Source organism: Myiozetetes cayanensis, unplaced genomic scaffold, assembly GCF_022539395.1.
Source record: "Myiozetetes cayanensis isolate MyiCay16 unplaced genomic scaffold, myiCay2020 scf3, whole genome shotgun sequence".
Lineage (NCBI taxonomy): Eukaryota > Metazoa > Chordata > Aves > Passeriformes > Tyrannidae > Myiozetetes > Myiozetetes cayanensis.
This window is the reverse complement of record NW_026087521.1, coordinates 5,640,890-5,656,865: the sequence shown is the minus strand read 5'-3', so window position 1 is coordinate 5,656,865 and position 15,976 is coordinate 5,640,890. Positions and strand designations below refer to the sequence as shown.

General features: G+C 40.3%; 1 protein-coding gene across 4 annotated transcripts in view; it reads left to right on the top strand.

Annotated features, from left to right (window-relative positions):
• The window catches only part of USP6NL (USP6 N-terminal like), a 109,405-nt gene that overhangs the window by 51,199 nt on the left and 42,230 nt on the right, over positions 1–15,976 (top strand). For all 4 annotated transcript variants that reach the window (XM_050324662.1, XM_050324663.1, XM_050324660.1 and 1 more), the window contains one exon: positions 129–211. In XM_050324662.1, the coding sequence (XP_050180619.1) occupies positions 129–211 (83 nt within the window). The remainder of the gene's footprint in view (positions 1–128; positions 212–15,976) is intronic.

Sequence of the window (15,976 nt, the reverse complement as noted above, 5' to 3'; positions counted from 1 at the left end):
TTCTCTTCCCCCTCCTCTGACCTACTGCCAGCATGTCCCAAAGGTTATGCTTTGAGTGGCTGAGTCCTGTCTTATGTGCCTTAGTTTGTGTCATTAAACATCATTTGGCCTTCTGTTTTCTCCTTCAGGGCCGTGAGGGTGCTCAGATTGAACCTTGGGAAGATGCCGACTACCGTCTGTACAAAGTCACAGACAGATTTGGGTTTCTGCAGTAAGTAGCAACTTTGTAAAGTAAATAAAATTAAGACTGGGATACTATTACTATTTATACTTTTTATTGTATTACCTATTTGGTGAAAGTAATATTATACCTTTTGATAGATCTTCTGGAAACTGCTGTGTAAGTGTTGCTGTTGGGTCACCTTTCACTGTGCTTTTCAGTTCAGTTTCTATCTGTTTATTTATTTCTGTAACTTGATCCTGCATAGGGAGGGAAATGTTCTAAATTTTTTTGGGAGGAGGGGAATGAAAGTTGACTGTCTACAAAAGAGATGTTTCAAGCTGAATTGCCGTTGTGAATAACTTAGTTGGATAAAAACAACCTGGAAGTTCTTGGAAGGATTTATAAAAATTTTGTTAAAGTGCTGATTTTTAAAAAGCTCCCAACACATTAAAGGTTACTTAATGGTCATATATGAGCAAATGTGTATCCCAGTCACTGAAAAATAAATATCACTTGACTTCATATATTTAATAACCCTACTGAAATCTCTGCTGATTTGGGACCTGATGTTGAATCTTAAAGTCAAGTCAGAAAATGCCAGAATCCAGATCCAGTTCCCCTACAGGTACCTCCTTTGTAACACAATCTCTGTCTTTTGGCAAATAAAGGATTAGAGTATTAAATTGTATTAGGATTTTTGTGCTTGGCAGATGTAAATATTCAGTTTGTAGAAATTGAACACAAGCAGAGTTGCTACTTTTGATAATATCATGACCCTGCTGTTCTTGTTGTTTGGCATTTATGTTTGAACACGTGAAATTCAATTAAAATCCAGAAAAATCAGTGATAAGAGGAAAGCTTATTAATAACTATGTGATTTATAGTGCTGGGGAGGGGTGTGTGTATGTTTTGGTTTTTGGGGGGACTTTTTTCCCCTGTCTTCCTTCCCTTTTGCCTTGTCACTGTTTTCATAAGCTGTCGGTCAGAAAGTCATCTTCACCTGCAGATTGCTTTCGCCTCACTGGAGCGAGTTAATTCGGGGTATGGCATCCAAACAGTTGTGTTTTGCACAAAGAGGTCCTTGTGGGGATAAACTACAGCTGTGCAGCACCACGTGCCTGCTGCTGGAGCTGCAGTTGGAGGGTTTTTTAATGGAGAATGGATGTCACAGTCATTCCCTGTGCAGAAATCGTGGGAGCTGCTTCCGAGGTCACCACCGCCTTTGGTATCCTTATGAACTCCTGAACTTCTCCTGGTACCTGTATTTTTGGGTGTTAGGCGTGGGAGTTTGTTACTCCAGTCCTCTCCAGGTGCTGCTGCAGGCAGTTTTCAGGACTCTTGCAGTTCCCCAGCTCCGATGCAGGAGGCACGTTTGGGCTGCAGTTATGGAGGTGCTGTTTGGCACATCAGCAGTGCCCCAGGCTCTGAGCTCAGCCCCTGGAACTCAGAGCTGCTGTGGGCACCCTCAGATCCCTCTGCAGTCATTCCTGGAGTGTGCCAGGAGGGATGGACCTCAGTCATTAGCCCTGACCTCCTCCCTGGGAACATCTTTACTCACAATGCAGAATTAATTATCTGTGTAATCAACTTCAAGGGATGAAAACTTAAAGATTTATAATATGTGAAGACTGCACAGGTTAACAGTGCATGCAGATCATCTCTTCACTAACTGTGCCTAATTTGTAGCTCATCCATGTCTTGTTACGAGGCAGATTTCACCTGAGAGTGCTCAGGTTTATGAGAGGCTGCTTTATGACTCTGTAAGACAAATTCACTGCAAATAATGTTTTCCTTTTTCTGGGAAATAAAACCTCTCCTGACAGAAGAAATAGAATCAGGATGACCATATCAACTGTCTTGCCATGAAGAGAGTTTATATTGCACTGTGGATTTGAACTGTGCGTTCGTGTGTGCTGCCTGTACAACCTGCTGTGCCTGAGAGAAGCTCCTGCTCTGAGAGGCTTTGAAATCAAGCAGGAAGTACCCAAAGCCTCAAATGATGATCATCCTTGAGAGCCATAATTCCCTGTGGTCTGCCAGGTGTTTAAAGTAAATTAATTTTACATTGACAGACAGGCCTGATGCACATTGAAACCTGAAAATCTGGGGACAGCACCAAACGTCCTGTGCTCCACTCAGAGTCAGCAGTGATTTGCAGTCTTGTTTGCATTGACATCTTAAAGTGCTCAGTAGCTGAAAACATGCCTTTTGTGTCAGAAGGCTGCTGGGTGTGAGGAACAGGATGGGAAATCAGGGCTTGTTTTCTCAGTCACAATAGGACTTTATTATAGTCAGTAGTTTTCTTTTTCCTTGGCTGTGTCCTGTTTGCAGCTTTCCTGCGCTCTGGGAAGGGCCTTCCAAGGTTCTATTGATTGCTGAGAAGGCAGAAAAGATAATTTGGGGGGGAATGAAGCACTCAGGCTGCCTGTGTAACTTGCCACTTTTTTAAAGATGGGAGAACATAAAGGCTGGAGACATCCAAAGAATAGTTTTGGTCTAGGGCTGCACTTCTTCTGGTGTCCCAGTGCCCTTGTTTGTGTGTTCAAACTGGGAATTTGTAAACCTGGGGAACCTGAGATGCTTCTGTTGTCTTCCTGCCTTACCAGTAGAAGTGGGCTCAGGTTTTCTGAGGAGAACAGGAGCCTTCTTATTTAACTGGAGAAACTGGGTGGTGATTGGAAAGTGATCTGACCTTTCCCTTCAAGAGAAATATCTCACTTAAACATTCTTTTAAGACCCACAACTGATGTACCTGATATCTCTGGTCAGTTCTAAGTGTTGTATATTTATTATTTACAATAGTTGGGACCATCTTTACCCAGCACTGTTTTAAATTTTCAGTAGCTGCTGCCCTAAGAACACAATTTAATTTGTTTGCTGCAGTATTTTATTTTGGAGTTCTGCAAATGAATGTGGATGTTCTGGTTAACTTTGGATATTAAAAGGAAATTGGTGTGGGCAGGTTATTAAGATAACTGTTTAAAACAAAATTATAAAAAATAGCTGAGTTAATACCTAATGAATTTAGGGAATGAGAAAGGAAGTTCAGTGAGAAGTTCTAAAGCATTATAATAGTGAGACTTGTTTGAAATGAATAAAGGGAAGTTTTAGAGGGAAGTGGGATGTGAGAAGGTTTCCAGCAAAGCTAAGCTGTGAAATAACCCATGGGGAGCTGAAGGGTTCTGTCCCTTGAGATGTTTAGGACCAGACTGTGCAAAACAAAATGCACCTTTGGGGAGTTTGGTCTGTGGGACTGACTAAACTGTAACAGCTACTCTAGTAAAAACATAAATTGTACCATGAGAGGTGTGCAGGAACCAGAAAGAGTGAAAATCACATTATTGGCTAAAATGTAGAAAATTTGGCCTTTCCAATTGCTGTTGTTGCCAGGCTGTGGTGGGGCATGGTTTCTTTAAGCCATGTGGTTTGTGGCAAGCCAGTCTCAGCTGGGGATTTTTTAACATAATTTATTGCCAAAGAACACAGCTTGTGATTGCTGGTTGGATACTGGGGGGACACACAGTCCAAAACATGAAACTTTACCAGACACCTGAAGGAAACACCTGCCTCTCCTCTGCCTTGTTCAATACACTTTATCTCCAGTAAAAATCCTGCTGCACTCCTGATGTCCCGTGATGGTGCAGGAATGCTGAACAGAGGGGTGGTGTGAAAAGTTCAATTTTAAAAGGAATATTTTTTTTTTTTCCCCCCCTGGGAAGTCCAGCCCCAGTGTCTGTGTGTGCAGTCTGCAGGGGTTTGGTAAGATTGGATACTCTTTTGTGGAAAGGGCAGGAGATGGAGAGTTTGGGCTCTACCTGTGGTTGCTGGAGGTCCAGCAGGACATCTGAGGGGACTCTGTAGGGCTCAGATAAGCCTGAGTGTGTAACAGATGACTCTTGCAATCAAGTATTTTAGGAATGGGAGGAATGCCCGAGATCTCTTCACAGATAGTCATAACAAAAACTGTTTTAACTGGTTTTGGAAATAAAAAAGGCAGAATGTGTCTGGTACTCATAAAAAATAAGGAGTTTGTTACTTGATTTTTTTCTTTTTTTTTTTCCTCCCCTTTTTTATTTTTTTTTTTTGTGTGTGTTTGTTTTCCCATTCTTGGATATGTTGGGTCTTTTTGATCAACATTGTATCAAGCTACCTTTTTTTAAATTATTTTATTTTTTCTCCAGATTTAATCACAAGTTCTTATTGTATACTCAGTACACACACACACACAAAAACACCAGAACGTTGCAGTTACAAACCCCAACTATCAAAATACTAGAAAACAAAGTACAAAACACTGGGCCCAAAAAACCAAACACCCTGCACCCCCCAAAAAAAGCAGTTCCTTTCTACCCTATCTCAGAACCTGGCTGAATTTTAAAGTAAATGTTCTTAGAATTTTCACTGTGGACTGTTCTTTTCTGCACAGTTTGCCTTGTAGATACTTGTGTTTGCAGTTTTTCCAGCAGCAATCATTGATAAGGGAATAACTTGAGGGAAAGAAAGCTGAAGGAATTTTTAAGTGTCTTGAAGCTCATAGCAGGCATTCCAGTAATGCCTAGGATCTGGGATTTGACCCTTCCCCCTCCTTGAATTCTTTAGTTGATTAATTACTGGTTTGGAATGGTTTAAAAAAGCTACTGAAATAAATGTGCTATTCCTTGGGCGGGGGCAAGTTCCCTACTATGACCAGGAACACTTTAAAAGGTATTCATTTCTTTAGGCTGACAGTTTAAATAATATCTGTAATAATATGTCTATTTAGAAGTGACAATGATATGAACAATTTTTATATTCTAAAAATTATTAAAGGTCTTAAAGCAGCAAAAGCAAGAAATCCAAGTGATTTATTTTGTAAACAAGTAAGAGTTTAAGCTTTAACTGAAGGTCACTGATACACATACTTAAAGATTTATTTTTCATGAATATGTCCTTGTATTTATTTTTTGTGAAACTCCCCAGTTAGCTACGAGGACAAAATAACTTTATTCCTTCCCATTTGCTCCCTGCCCCAGATAATATTAAGGCTGAATGAACATTGGCTGATTGGAGTTTGCAAAACAGCCTGAACTTTGTACGTGGTTCTAAAGTAGGATAGAAGCAGAAAATAGAATTTTGCAACTCTGAAGGTCAAGACCAGTCTGAAGATCCTCTCTGGGGCCTTTCAGGGAAGAGTCAGGGAGCAGGATAAGCCAAACAGCCTCTGTGTCTGCTTGGAATGGCACAGAAAGCTAAAATTCCAGCACATCCAAACAGCTCTGAGGCATCTTCCTGGACAATGAGGATTTATATTGTCTGATGTGTGTCCATTCTCAATGATTCTTTTGTGTTTGTCTCTGTGCATCACCCAGATGTGAGAGAGGCCTTTTCCTTTATTAAAAAAAAAAAAAAAAAAACCACCACAAACTTTTCAAGGCCACAGTTGTGCTTTTCTGAGTGAGGTGAAAATAACATTATTTTTTGGAATTTGGGGCAGGTACAGCTCAAGGCCACATTTTATTACTCCTCATTGGGAAACATGGATTCTGGCTAAAATATGCTGACTAATATATTGTGGAAAGCATTTTAAATGTCCAGATCTCGATAGATATGAAGTAGAAATAACAGAAGAAACTGCAATTTATTGACTGCAACTTTTCAGGAACTCTTTCCTTTCTTTTGTTCACTGATGAATGCCAACAATGGAATTTGTCCTGGTAACTTTTGGTCATGAGCTATGGAAATCAGAAGCAGCCATGACATCATTCAGAAAATTAATAAGTTATTTTATTTCTCCAGCTCTCACCATATGAGTTCTTTTCAGGCCTTGTTGCTATCAAGGTCTGTGTTAATTTGTATTAATAATTATCTTACAGCAATAACCAGTATTGTCAGGTTTTGTGTCTGACTTGGGTGATTCAGTTTAAACATTTTTTTTCTTTTACCACCTGCTCAATAAATGGAAACTGGGGATGTATGTGCAGTGTGGCAGCTGCTCTTATATAAATATCCTGGGATCAGCACAGTGAGGTGGGAACTTTATTTGTTTGTTTTCTAGAGCATCAAAAGTTGTACAATAAGAGCACCAGTGGTAGAAAATACAGGTGTGGGCCCATTCATGAGGCTCCCTTCCAAACTCGGGTTGGACTTTTGTGCTGCTCTCCCAGTAGCTCAGTGCTGATTCTGATGGAACTGTACCAATTCACAGCAGCTGAGAATGTGACTCAGACTCTTTAGTCTTAATCCCCTGAGTCTGTTAAAGCACTGAACATGCTTTGAGAATAGTTTGCTAATGATGGAGATTATCGCGTTGCCAGAGGCGCTTTCCAAATAGCAGAATTCGTTCTTTCTTTCGCTGAGAGAGAGAGAGATCTACCTGCTCCTCTCCATCAGCTCCGCTCCTTAAAAACAGGTACTGCATTTTTATTAGCTCTGATTCATTTCTGCAGCTCCAGAAATGAGCTAGGGGAGCAAAGAAGTGGAGAGCTCAATCAGGGATTGTGAGATCTATTAAATGAAGCTATTGAGTCTTTGGTTGTTTTTTTTTTTCTTTTTCCCCTTAACTCTAAACTTTTTAATAGGGAGCAACATGATGAGCAACCAGTTACCCTCTCTATCTTATTGTGTTTCTTGGACTCTTGCACAGCTCACCCTGCTGATTTGGGTGGGTCCACAAGTGAGTTCTCTCCAGATAAGAGATTGAAGGACTGGGCTCTGAGGGTTTTGGCAACAAAAGAAGTTATGCTGAGATTTTGGGTAATGGAAATTAAAGAAAGAAGCATGTTAGCTGTAATGTGGTGATAATCAAAGTAGCATTGAAAAAAAATGGGATTTCATGTAACTTTCAAATTTTTAGTAGAAAGATGTAAGCAAATTAGAATGTAAGCTTTAACTGAAGGTCATTGGAACACATATTTAAAGATGTATTTTTCAGGAATATATCCTTGTATTTATTTATGATAGAAGCACAGGATCAACAAGGGTGGAAGACACCTTTAAGATCATCCAGTCCAACCCATCAACACCACTGTAAGCCCTAAACCACATCACCCAGTGTCAGATCCAGATACCTCTTAAACACCTCCAGGGATGGTGACTCCACCACTTCCCTGGACAACCTATTCCAGTACCTGACCGAATCTCCCCTGTCTCGTTTAGGGCCATTTCTATTTAATGCCATTAAATCTGCCCCCCAGAGGTTAAGGACAGAGCGAGCACCAAGGCTACTGAGAGAGTTGCAAACTTGTTGTTCCCAGTGACATGCAGCCACCATCCCTAAATATTGCCAAACCCATTATGTGATGTTCTAAAAGAGCAATGAAATGTTTATTCTTAACAGTTCAATTATAAATGTAAATTTTGCTGTATTCTATTTATTGTGGTAATTCAGGAGGGACTTGCTGTCGTTTTCCTCTCCTCTTTTCTTCCCAGCTTGGTGAGACAGGGTCAGACCTACTTGTCAGGAGAGTGGCTTAACTCTTCCCTCCCTTGGGAAGAGGAGTGCCAAGTTCAGCCTCTTTCAGCTGCCAAGGACAAATCTTTATTTAAAAAAAACGTTCAGATCTCAGATATTACAGAAAAGTCATGTTTTTCTTCATTCTCTTTCTTCTAAATACACAAATATGCCTCATTTTGACTATGTAGAATTTTTCCCGTGGCATTATAAAGATTTAGCATGAGATCTCCACTGGAGTCTTACATGATGTGCCATGGAGTTTGCCCTCTAATATGTGATACACTTGTCTGCACTGATTTTGCTCTGAAATATTCATTGCTAATCATCATATTGACGAACTGCTGTTAAAAAAAAAAAAAGAAACCCAACCACAAACTTCAGCTCTATTTAACATTCTTTCCTTTTGCCCTAATGTACACTGAGGATGTTATCTGTATTTAAGGAGAGAAGTGGAAGTTTTCCTGGGTTAGTAATTGAGATTCGAATTGCTTTTTTAAGATCCATCTTCCTGGCATTAGACAAATACTTCTTTTTCTTTTTTTTAACTTTTTTCTTTGCTTCCACAGGGAACTAGTTTTAAAAGCATATTTTAATTTCATTTTTGTATGTTTTTTGAAAACACAGCAAACCCACTATTTATTGCTTATGGAATTCCTGCTAAGCTGAAATGAATCCCTGCTTGCCATGCAGTTGTGAAGTGATGGGGCTGAGTGTGAGACCAAGGTCAACACAGTTTTATTTAACCATCACTGACAGTGGAAGAGCACACTGGACCTGCTGTAAAATTCACTTGGTCCTCTCCAGTCTGACTGAGTTTACAGCTCTGCTTCCTTCATGGACAATGAACTTTGGCCTCAGAATTTGTCTCCAGTTATGGTAGTTGTGTTGAGATCCTTCTCTGTCTGTATCCCTGCATTTGAACTCACATCCAAAAGCACGAGATGTGTGTGGCAATTTGCTTCCTTAAATCAATGTTTTATTTTGCAACAACGTGTGGTCAGACGTGTTGCTTTAGGGTGCGTTTTGGTTGCTGCAGGGAACTCCTCGGTGCTTTTGTTGTTCGCTTTTTCTCACACTTTGCTGCTCCAACAAGTCTTCTTTGCCAGCCTGGTGGTGAAAGTGGCTGTTTGTTCGAAGCTGTTTCATGATAATTATCTACACCAGACCCAGCACAAGGACCTTCTCTCTTGGGTGGTCACTGGGAGCGTCACAGCCTTCCAGTGTCTTACAGGATTTGCACATCACTTGTGTTCCTGGTAGGATTTCACCAGGGGAAGGTGTAGATGCCTCACTCCTGGTTTTGGCCTGGTCACTGTCCCAGCCAACCTTGCTTTAGAACCTCCTGAAGCAAAGCAGGCCGTTTGAACCCAAAATCACCTCATTTTGTGCGAGACTCGAGGTCATCTTGGACCTTTTGAAGAGAAGGCAACGCCTGCAATTCAAAGAAGAGCTGAGAAACCCCCTCCTGGGCTGGTATTTACAGCCACAGGAGGGGAGTAGGAGGAGGACTTCAGGTGTGCCTTGTTCTGCCAGTGTTTGTCCAGTTAATTTTGGATTGCATTGGGGAATAAGCACTTCCATTGGGGAATAAGTGCTCTCAGGATTGCAATCATTTTTTAACATCTACGTCTCTACAAGTTACCAATTAATCCTTCAGTGATTTGGACTGCAAGTTTCAATTTGTGTACAGAAGTATTTAAGATATTCTCCTCTTTAATTCAGTTTTGTGCATCTTAGTCTAGACTGGATTGTTAAAGAATAACTTGAAAGGGGTTTTGGTTGTGTGGTTTTTTTTGTTTGTTTTTTTTGTCCTTTTAAATTTTATTTCTCCCCTTGTGTTATCATGGTGATCCAGTGTATGGCTCTTGTACCACTCTCCTTTCAGGCAGGTTCTTCCTATGGAGGGAAGAAATACTCTGTTATTTTCTATAATTCAGAATGGTGTGGACATTTTTTCCCCTCAAACTGTGTCACAGTGGTACCCATTTCTTTAGCTTATTCTCTGCACTAGAATCAAAATTTGAATTTTAAATCCATTCTTTTAGCTGACTTAGTCTGGGCTGTCACTTCAACAACCCTCTGCAGATACAGAAGGAAAACGAGGTGAATGCAACCCTGCAGATTTGATGGCAAACACAAAAATGAGCTGCAGGAAAATTCTGCCAACTAAGGACAAATAATGTGTTTTTGTTAACAGCTGCTGCTACTTGATTTGAGTAAAAGATCACCCACTGTGTACAAGGAATTCATAAAGTACTTCCTTGTATGGAAAGAGCTATTAGGCAGCAGAACTGAAAAAAAAAAAGATTGAATATGTTAATATGGTTTAATTTATACATTCATAAAGCGACACACGATGGCTTTGAGTTACTGCTTAAGCTCTAAAACGTAAGTATTCAGCAAAATCATTATTAGCACATATATTTCCTACCAAATTTAGCATTTATAGCAGATTAAAGTAGCTGAATGTGGGGAATGGCCAAAGTGTGTTTCACTGGCACAGGTTAAGGGTGCTGGAAGATGTCAGGGACAACAGTTCAGAAGTGCAAAAATGCTTCTACTCTGGACCCAGGGAAGGAGCCACCAAAATGGAGTTGGACCCCACCAAAGCTGGTTTCCTAAAAGAACCAGGTGCAGGTGCACAAAGCTCTGAGCTTCAGCACTCAGCAGATACATCTTGCTGGACACTCCCAGCTGGGTTAGTGTGGGTTGCAATACACTCTACACAGCACAGGAATTTCCATGGAGCTGGAGCTGCCAGCAAGCAAAAACCCTGGATCTCTGTGGATCTGGGTGAGTGACCTGCAGGGGAACTCCCTGCTCAGTCTGTGTGTTTAAGGGAAAAAAAACCCACGTGTTTCAGACACTATCAAATGTAAATTAGAAGCAAGGCAAAGAGGCTCTTTTTCATTTCATTCATTTCTTTTTCATTTGTCTTTCAGACTGCTGAGAGTTCTGAGGTAGCTTAGACTAATTTTTATCTTTTTTTACAAAACACTTGCTATCGATTCTAGGAGGACACTCTTAACCCCGGTGGTCACTGCGGCACCGTGAAAGTGGCGTCAGAAATCACAAGGAATGCTGATGTACCCAATTAAGCAGATTATAGATTTTCTTAAAGGTTTTCTGATTCCAAGCTGGGAAGCCCTTGGAGTTTGCATATAGAACAAATCTCTTCTACTAAAGACTCAGGAAAGCACATATTTTATAGCATTTGGCAGTAGAATTACAGATATATTTTTTGTGCTATGAATTTCCTGAACATTTTTCATATTGGCAATAAAAACTTTACAGTGACAGTCATCTTCTCCTGAGCAGCAAACTCCTTTACTAAAAAGTCACCATTTTGAGATTTAATTGAATTTGGTAAAACTTTTGATTTTATCTTATTTTTATGCATTACTTGAGACTTTCTGGACAGGAGCTACATGTTCATGGCACTGTGCTCTGCATGTTGGCAGCTACATCCACAGAATCCACAAATAATAATTGCAACTAAAACCTAGTCACAAAAATCACATGTGGTCCAGGGTTTTTTTTTTGCTCAGCATTAAATTCTTGTTGCAGCATATTTCCTGCTAATTATATTGTGGAATATCACATTGGCTGATCCCATATGTTAATTAATTGCTTTGGCTTGCTTATGAATTTTAAACAAAACTTGTGAAAGCTGTTTTTTAATCTGCTGTAGTCACCACCCCCCTGCTGTGCAGAGGTTGTTCAGTGAAAATTCAAAGTGGATGATTATAGTAGCAGAGCCCCAATTATTTTGAGAGACAGACACAATCAGAATTGTGAGTTATGTAAGTAAATTGTGAAATGGAAAGAAATGAGTGAGCCATAGAATTTTATCTGTGGAAAAAACCCAGTTTTCTGATTTTCTCCTTGATATTTTCAGAAATCTGTTGGTTTTGAAAATTACACTCTTGCCTCTAATTTCCTTTGAGAAGTTGGAAGATTAAAACAATCATTCATAATCAAGATTCCTCTGAAAATTAACTTGTTTGGACTAAAGGGTCTGAATTAACACTAAGTTGTGCTTTAGATTTTTGCTATGAAGAGTAGAATAACTTAATCCTAAGCCAGAAGATAGACAAGACATTGAAATAATGGTTTATTTCTACTTCGAATGGTTAATGAGGTTTTTTTTAGTTGGCTTTAGAAAAGAGCTTGCTGTGAGCCCAACTCGTGCCATAGTACAGACATAAAACCTGTCCTTACAGGGAACAATTCTGTCCTCTACACAGTTGTCTTATTTATATTCCCTTCTGTCAGGTGATTGTGGAGCATTTTGCAGCTAACTTTGGAGCAAAGATCAGTGTGCATATACTTAGAAAAGGCTGTATATAATATATATATAAATAAAATGTGGTTGTGTTGCAAAGCACTGTGTCCATAATAGCTTGTATTGCCCTGACAGCTTTATGTGCCGTGGATCAGACCCTGAGGGGGAGGCAGACCTGACAGAACACCTTAGTGTGTTTACTGCTGGGGAACTGTGAATATAGTCATTTATTTTTTGGCTACTAAAGCTATAGACTCCTACAACTCACTTCTGACAAGCCACACAGCCCCAAAACTGCTCGTACTTGGGGAGATTTACTCTTTCCCAATACACCTGGAGACTGTAAGGTTGCAATTTGTTACTCAACCGTCTGAGTTTGATGTTGCACAGCAAAACAACCCATTTTTACTAAAGCTTTTTGTGTCCAGATACTTCTCAAGTGAATTCTTCCCTTTTCACACTGTACCTGTGCATGAATTTATTCCATGTCACTTCTGCTTTTCAGTTTTATGCCTCACTAATGGTTCTGTGGATGTTTCACTCACAAATTCCTTAGTCGTGAAAGTTTCAAAATTATTCAAATGACTGGTTTTAAATTTTTTTAAAAAAGAATTCCTTCAAAATAAATCTCCTGAATAGTTGCAGGTATGTTTTCCTCATGGATTTAAACACTTAATAGTGCATCACAGATGACAAACTGAATGCCCAGCATCTCTTTCTTCATGATCAGCTCAGTGAGACCGTGAAGATGTGTGTCCTGCAAAGAACTTTTCCCACATTATATTTATTATGTGAGACAATGTTGCATAGGCACTGAGGATCCAGGTTTTTTAATGTGTTATACTGAGCTCGGTGATACAGGAATATTGAACTCAGCTGACTTCTGAATTAAATAATGACTTTTATGTATTACAGTTACTCCTGCAAATGTTTCAGGGTAAAGAGCCTCAATGTTCTTCACAGTGCACTGGCTGATTCTCCCTGGGGCAAGAATACAGCAAGTAAAGAGGGTTTTTAAGCAAGTGCTGTGTTTTGAAATAGAATTCATCAGACACGAAAGTAGAACATACCAAGAAATTTTGAATGTAACAATTCTTGGGGCAGTTAAGCTTTGCAGTAAAGATTTTTAGTCTTATCGTGGTCAATTTTTGCCACTTTGTTTTTTTTTTTCTTTTTCCCCAATGAAAAATTGATTACCAGGCTTTGTCCAATTTGTAACTGTGAAGAATTGAATTGATCCTCTGGAATTTAAGAGTTCTGTGGTGATCAGTGTATCAAGGCTGCTGATCACTGCACTAAACATCTTCCATCAGCTGAAGCTGCAGAGGATAGAGGAGGCTTTACATTCCTTAAATTTAAGCCAACCTAGAAGCAGGAAAATGCTGTGATTTGAGCCAGCAGGGAACATACTTGGGATTTAAATACAAGTGTAGGAAGAGTAAATCTGATGAGTGGCTAATACAAGAAAGTCTTTCCTCGTGATGGTATTGAACAAATATATCAAAGTGATATTAAAGATTTAAAGAGCAGCAGTGGGTAGGTGACTGTAAGCTTGTTAAGTCTTAGACTTTTCAATTTATTTAAGCTACCACTGTTACTCAAGGAAGCTAATTACAACACAGCTTAATGGTCAGAACCATAGATCTGCATATTTAATGTTCTGAAGTGATGGGTATTTATGCATTTAAGATCATTATTTATTTTAAGTTATCTTGAAACATTCATGAAACCCCGTGTTAGCCATTGTGGGGGATTTAAAGATGTAAAATTCATTCATCCCTTAAAATGCAACTTAAAAAATTTCATTTTCCATCAAGTCCTTGTTTTTCAAAACGAAATCTTGTTTCTTTGGACTCAGAGCCTTTCTCACCAGAAGGTGGAATAGTCCAGATGGAAAGATGGGAAGGCAACTTTGGGCTGGTGCTGCAGATCAGCGCCAGTGAGGACTGTGGGTAGAGGTCCTGAGTTCAGTCAAACCTTGGAAGGAAGGAAGAACTCGATTCCAGTGAGATGTCTTTGAGGAGCCCCTTGCAAGAATTCCCAGCATGGACCTTACTGGAGTTGGGATTTGGACTTGCAGTGTTCTGCAGCTCCCAGACCTGGTGACAAGATCTTCAGCCCTTTGTCTTAGTGCTGGAACTCCAGAGCTGCTTGGCAGTGGCAGAGCCCTGAGCTGCTGGTGGGATCCAGGGGGGGCTGCCCAGCCTGGAGCTGGAGGCTCCTGCCAGAGGCACAGACCGGGAGAGTGACTCTGGATCCCTGGCTGATTCAACAGCTGGCTTTGCCTAGTTTGGGTTTTTCTTTAGTGTGGACAGTGGAGTGTTAAGATTTCATTTCTGCTTAGTGAAACCTTATTTCTGTGAGTTCAGTTCAAAGCATCCCTGCGACTCCTCTTTTGGATACGAGAATTGTGTGGTTCCAAGCTAATTACGTTAATCAGTTCTGTTCTCTCTCTATCCCCTAAATGAATATTACTTGAGCTATTAAAGGAGAACAGTCATCTTAGGGCAGGATATGGCTATATTATGTTAATATTGTTTACTACTTCACATTATTATTTGGTGAAGTGTGCAGATAAAAACCATGGAAAAATGCAAGTTTAAATAGGCTGGGGATGATGGGAGAAGATTCAACATTAAAAGAAATAATGAAGGTATAACAGCATTCGAGTGGCTAGGATAGGGAAGGAAGGGGAAAGTTCATAATTATAAAGAAAAAATAAGGTCCAATAAAATAACATTGATTAATAGACATTAATTGATTTTGTGTCTGATCCTACCTAATCATGTAAAAAAAAAAGGTTCTTCTGCACAGAAGACACATACACTTAAGTGGAAATGTATGTATTTAAAATACCTTTAGGGGCTTGAGAGAGTTTGTGTGCCCACCGTGCCTTTCCTCAGTACTTGTATGATAAATTTGAATATTTGAGTGGGTGAGCACACGGGTGTAGTTGGTGCCATCTCCCTAACTGAGGGGATGATCTGCAGGAACTCGGTGCATTCCAGCCGGGGGTGTTACTGAGCAGCCCGGGGCGATTCCTGCGGCCGCTGCTCCTGCGCTGTTCGTCTTGTGCTCGGCAGCAGCTCGGGGAGTGAAAACACGGGGCTGGCTTCGAGTGCTCCTGTGGAATTCCACTGGAGGTACGTGGAATTAGGGCACAGCTGTGCAGCTCAAGAAATAGCGAGGAATGTGGGCATAACTTTGCTGCTGGATTGATTTAGGGAGGGACTGCGGTGTCCGCTCCCCAGGGCCTGCTCCGGAGCTTTGGCCGTGCCTTGTCTCTGCATATTGCTGGAAAATCAGCTAATAAACCATTGCAAAATGCTAAAATGAGATTTGATTAATCTTTTCCTGTGATTAGCTTCCAAGGAAGAGCTGGGCTGTCAGGTGGTACCAGTTGAGCCCGCAGGGATGAGGAGCTGTCACATCCTTGTCCTGCAGGGAAAGGAGCTCCTTGTGTGCTCAGCTGGTGAAACCCTGAACACCGAGGCTGGTGGGGGTGGGCAGGACCTGCAACTGTCACTGAACAACTGGAAATTTTAAATTACATGGGAAGGCTTAGGAATCTTTGTGCTTCGAACCAAACAGCAACGACCCCAAGCAGATTATATTAAGTTGAATTTTTACGTCCCCTTTGTTCCCCCCCACACACTCCCCCTTCAAATAAGCTGGATTTTTAGGTGATACTTGGCATACTTTCAGGGCCTACTTTCAGTTGTTTGGTTTAGTTAGGTGAGAATGTGGACAATCCTTTAATTTGCAACAGTTACAACCTCGGGTAGCACCTGAATGAATAAGGCTGTTTCTGGTGTCTTAGATGTTAAGAGGTTTTTTTGATTTTGATGTTGCTCCCAAGGAAACTTTCAGATACTTGGGAATTGCTTCTAAATGCGTGGATTGTGCTTTTTGCAGTGCTGCTCAAAAGGAACAGTCTTTAGGTTTTAAAATGAATCCTGGGCTGTGTATTGGAAACTTTGCCTTGTGTGTGTGGTCTCTGAAAAGGTGTTGATTGGAGCTTTTCCATTAGATGAAGTAATTCAAATATATAATCTGAAATGACACCTTTTAAATGAAATAAATAAGATTGAATATA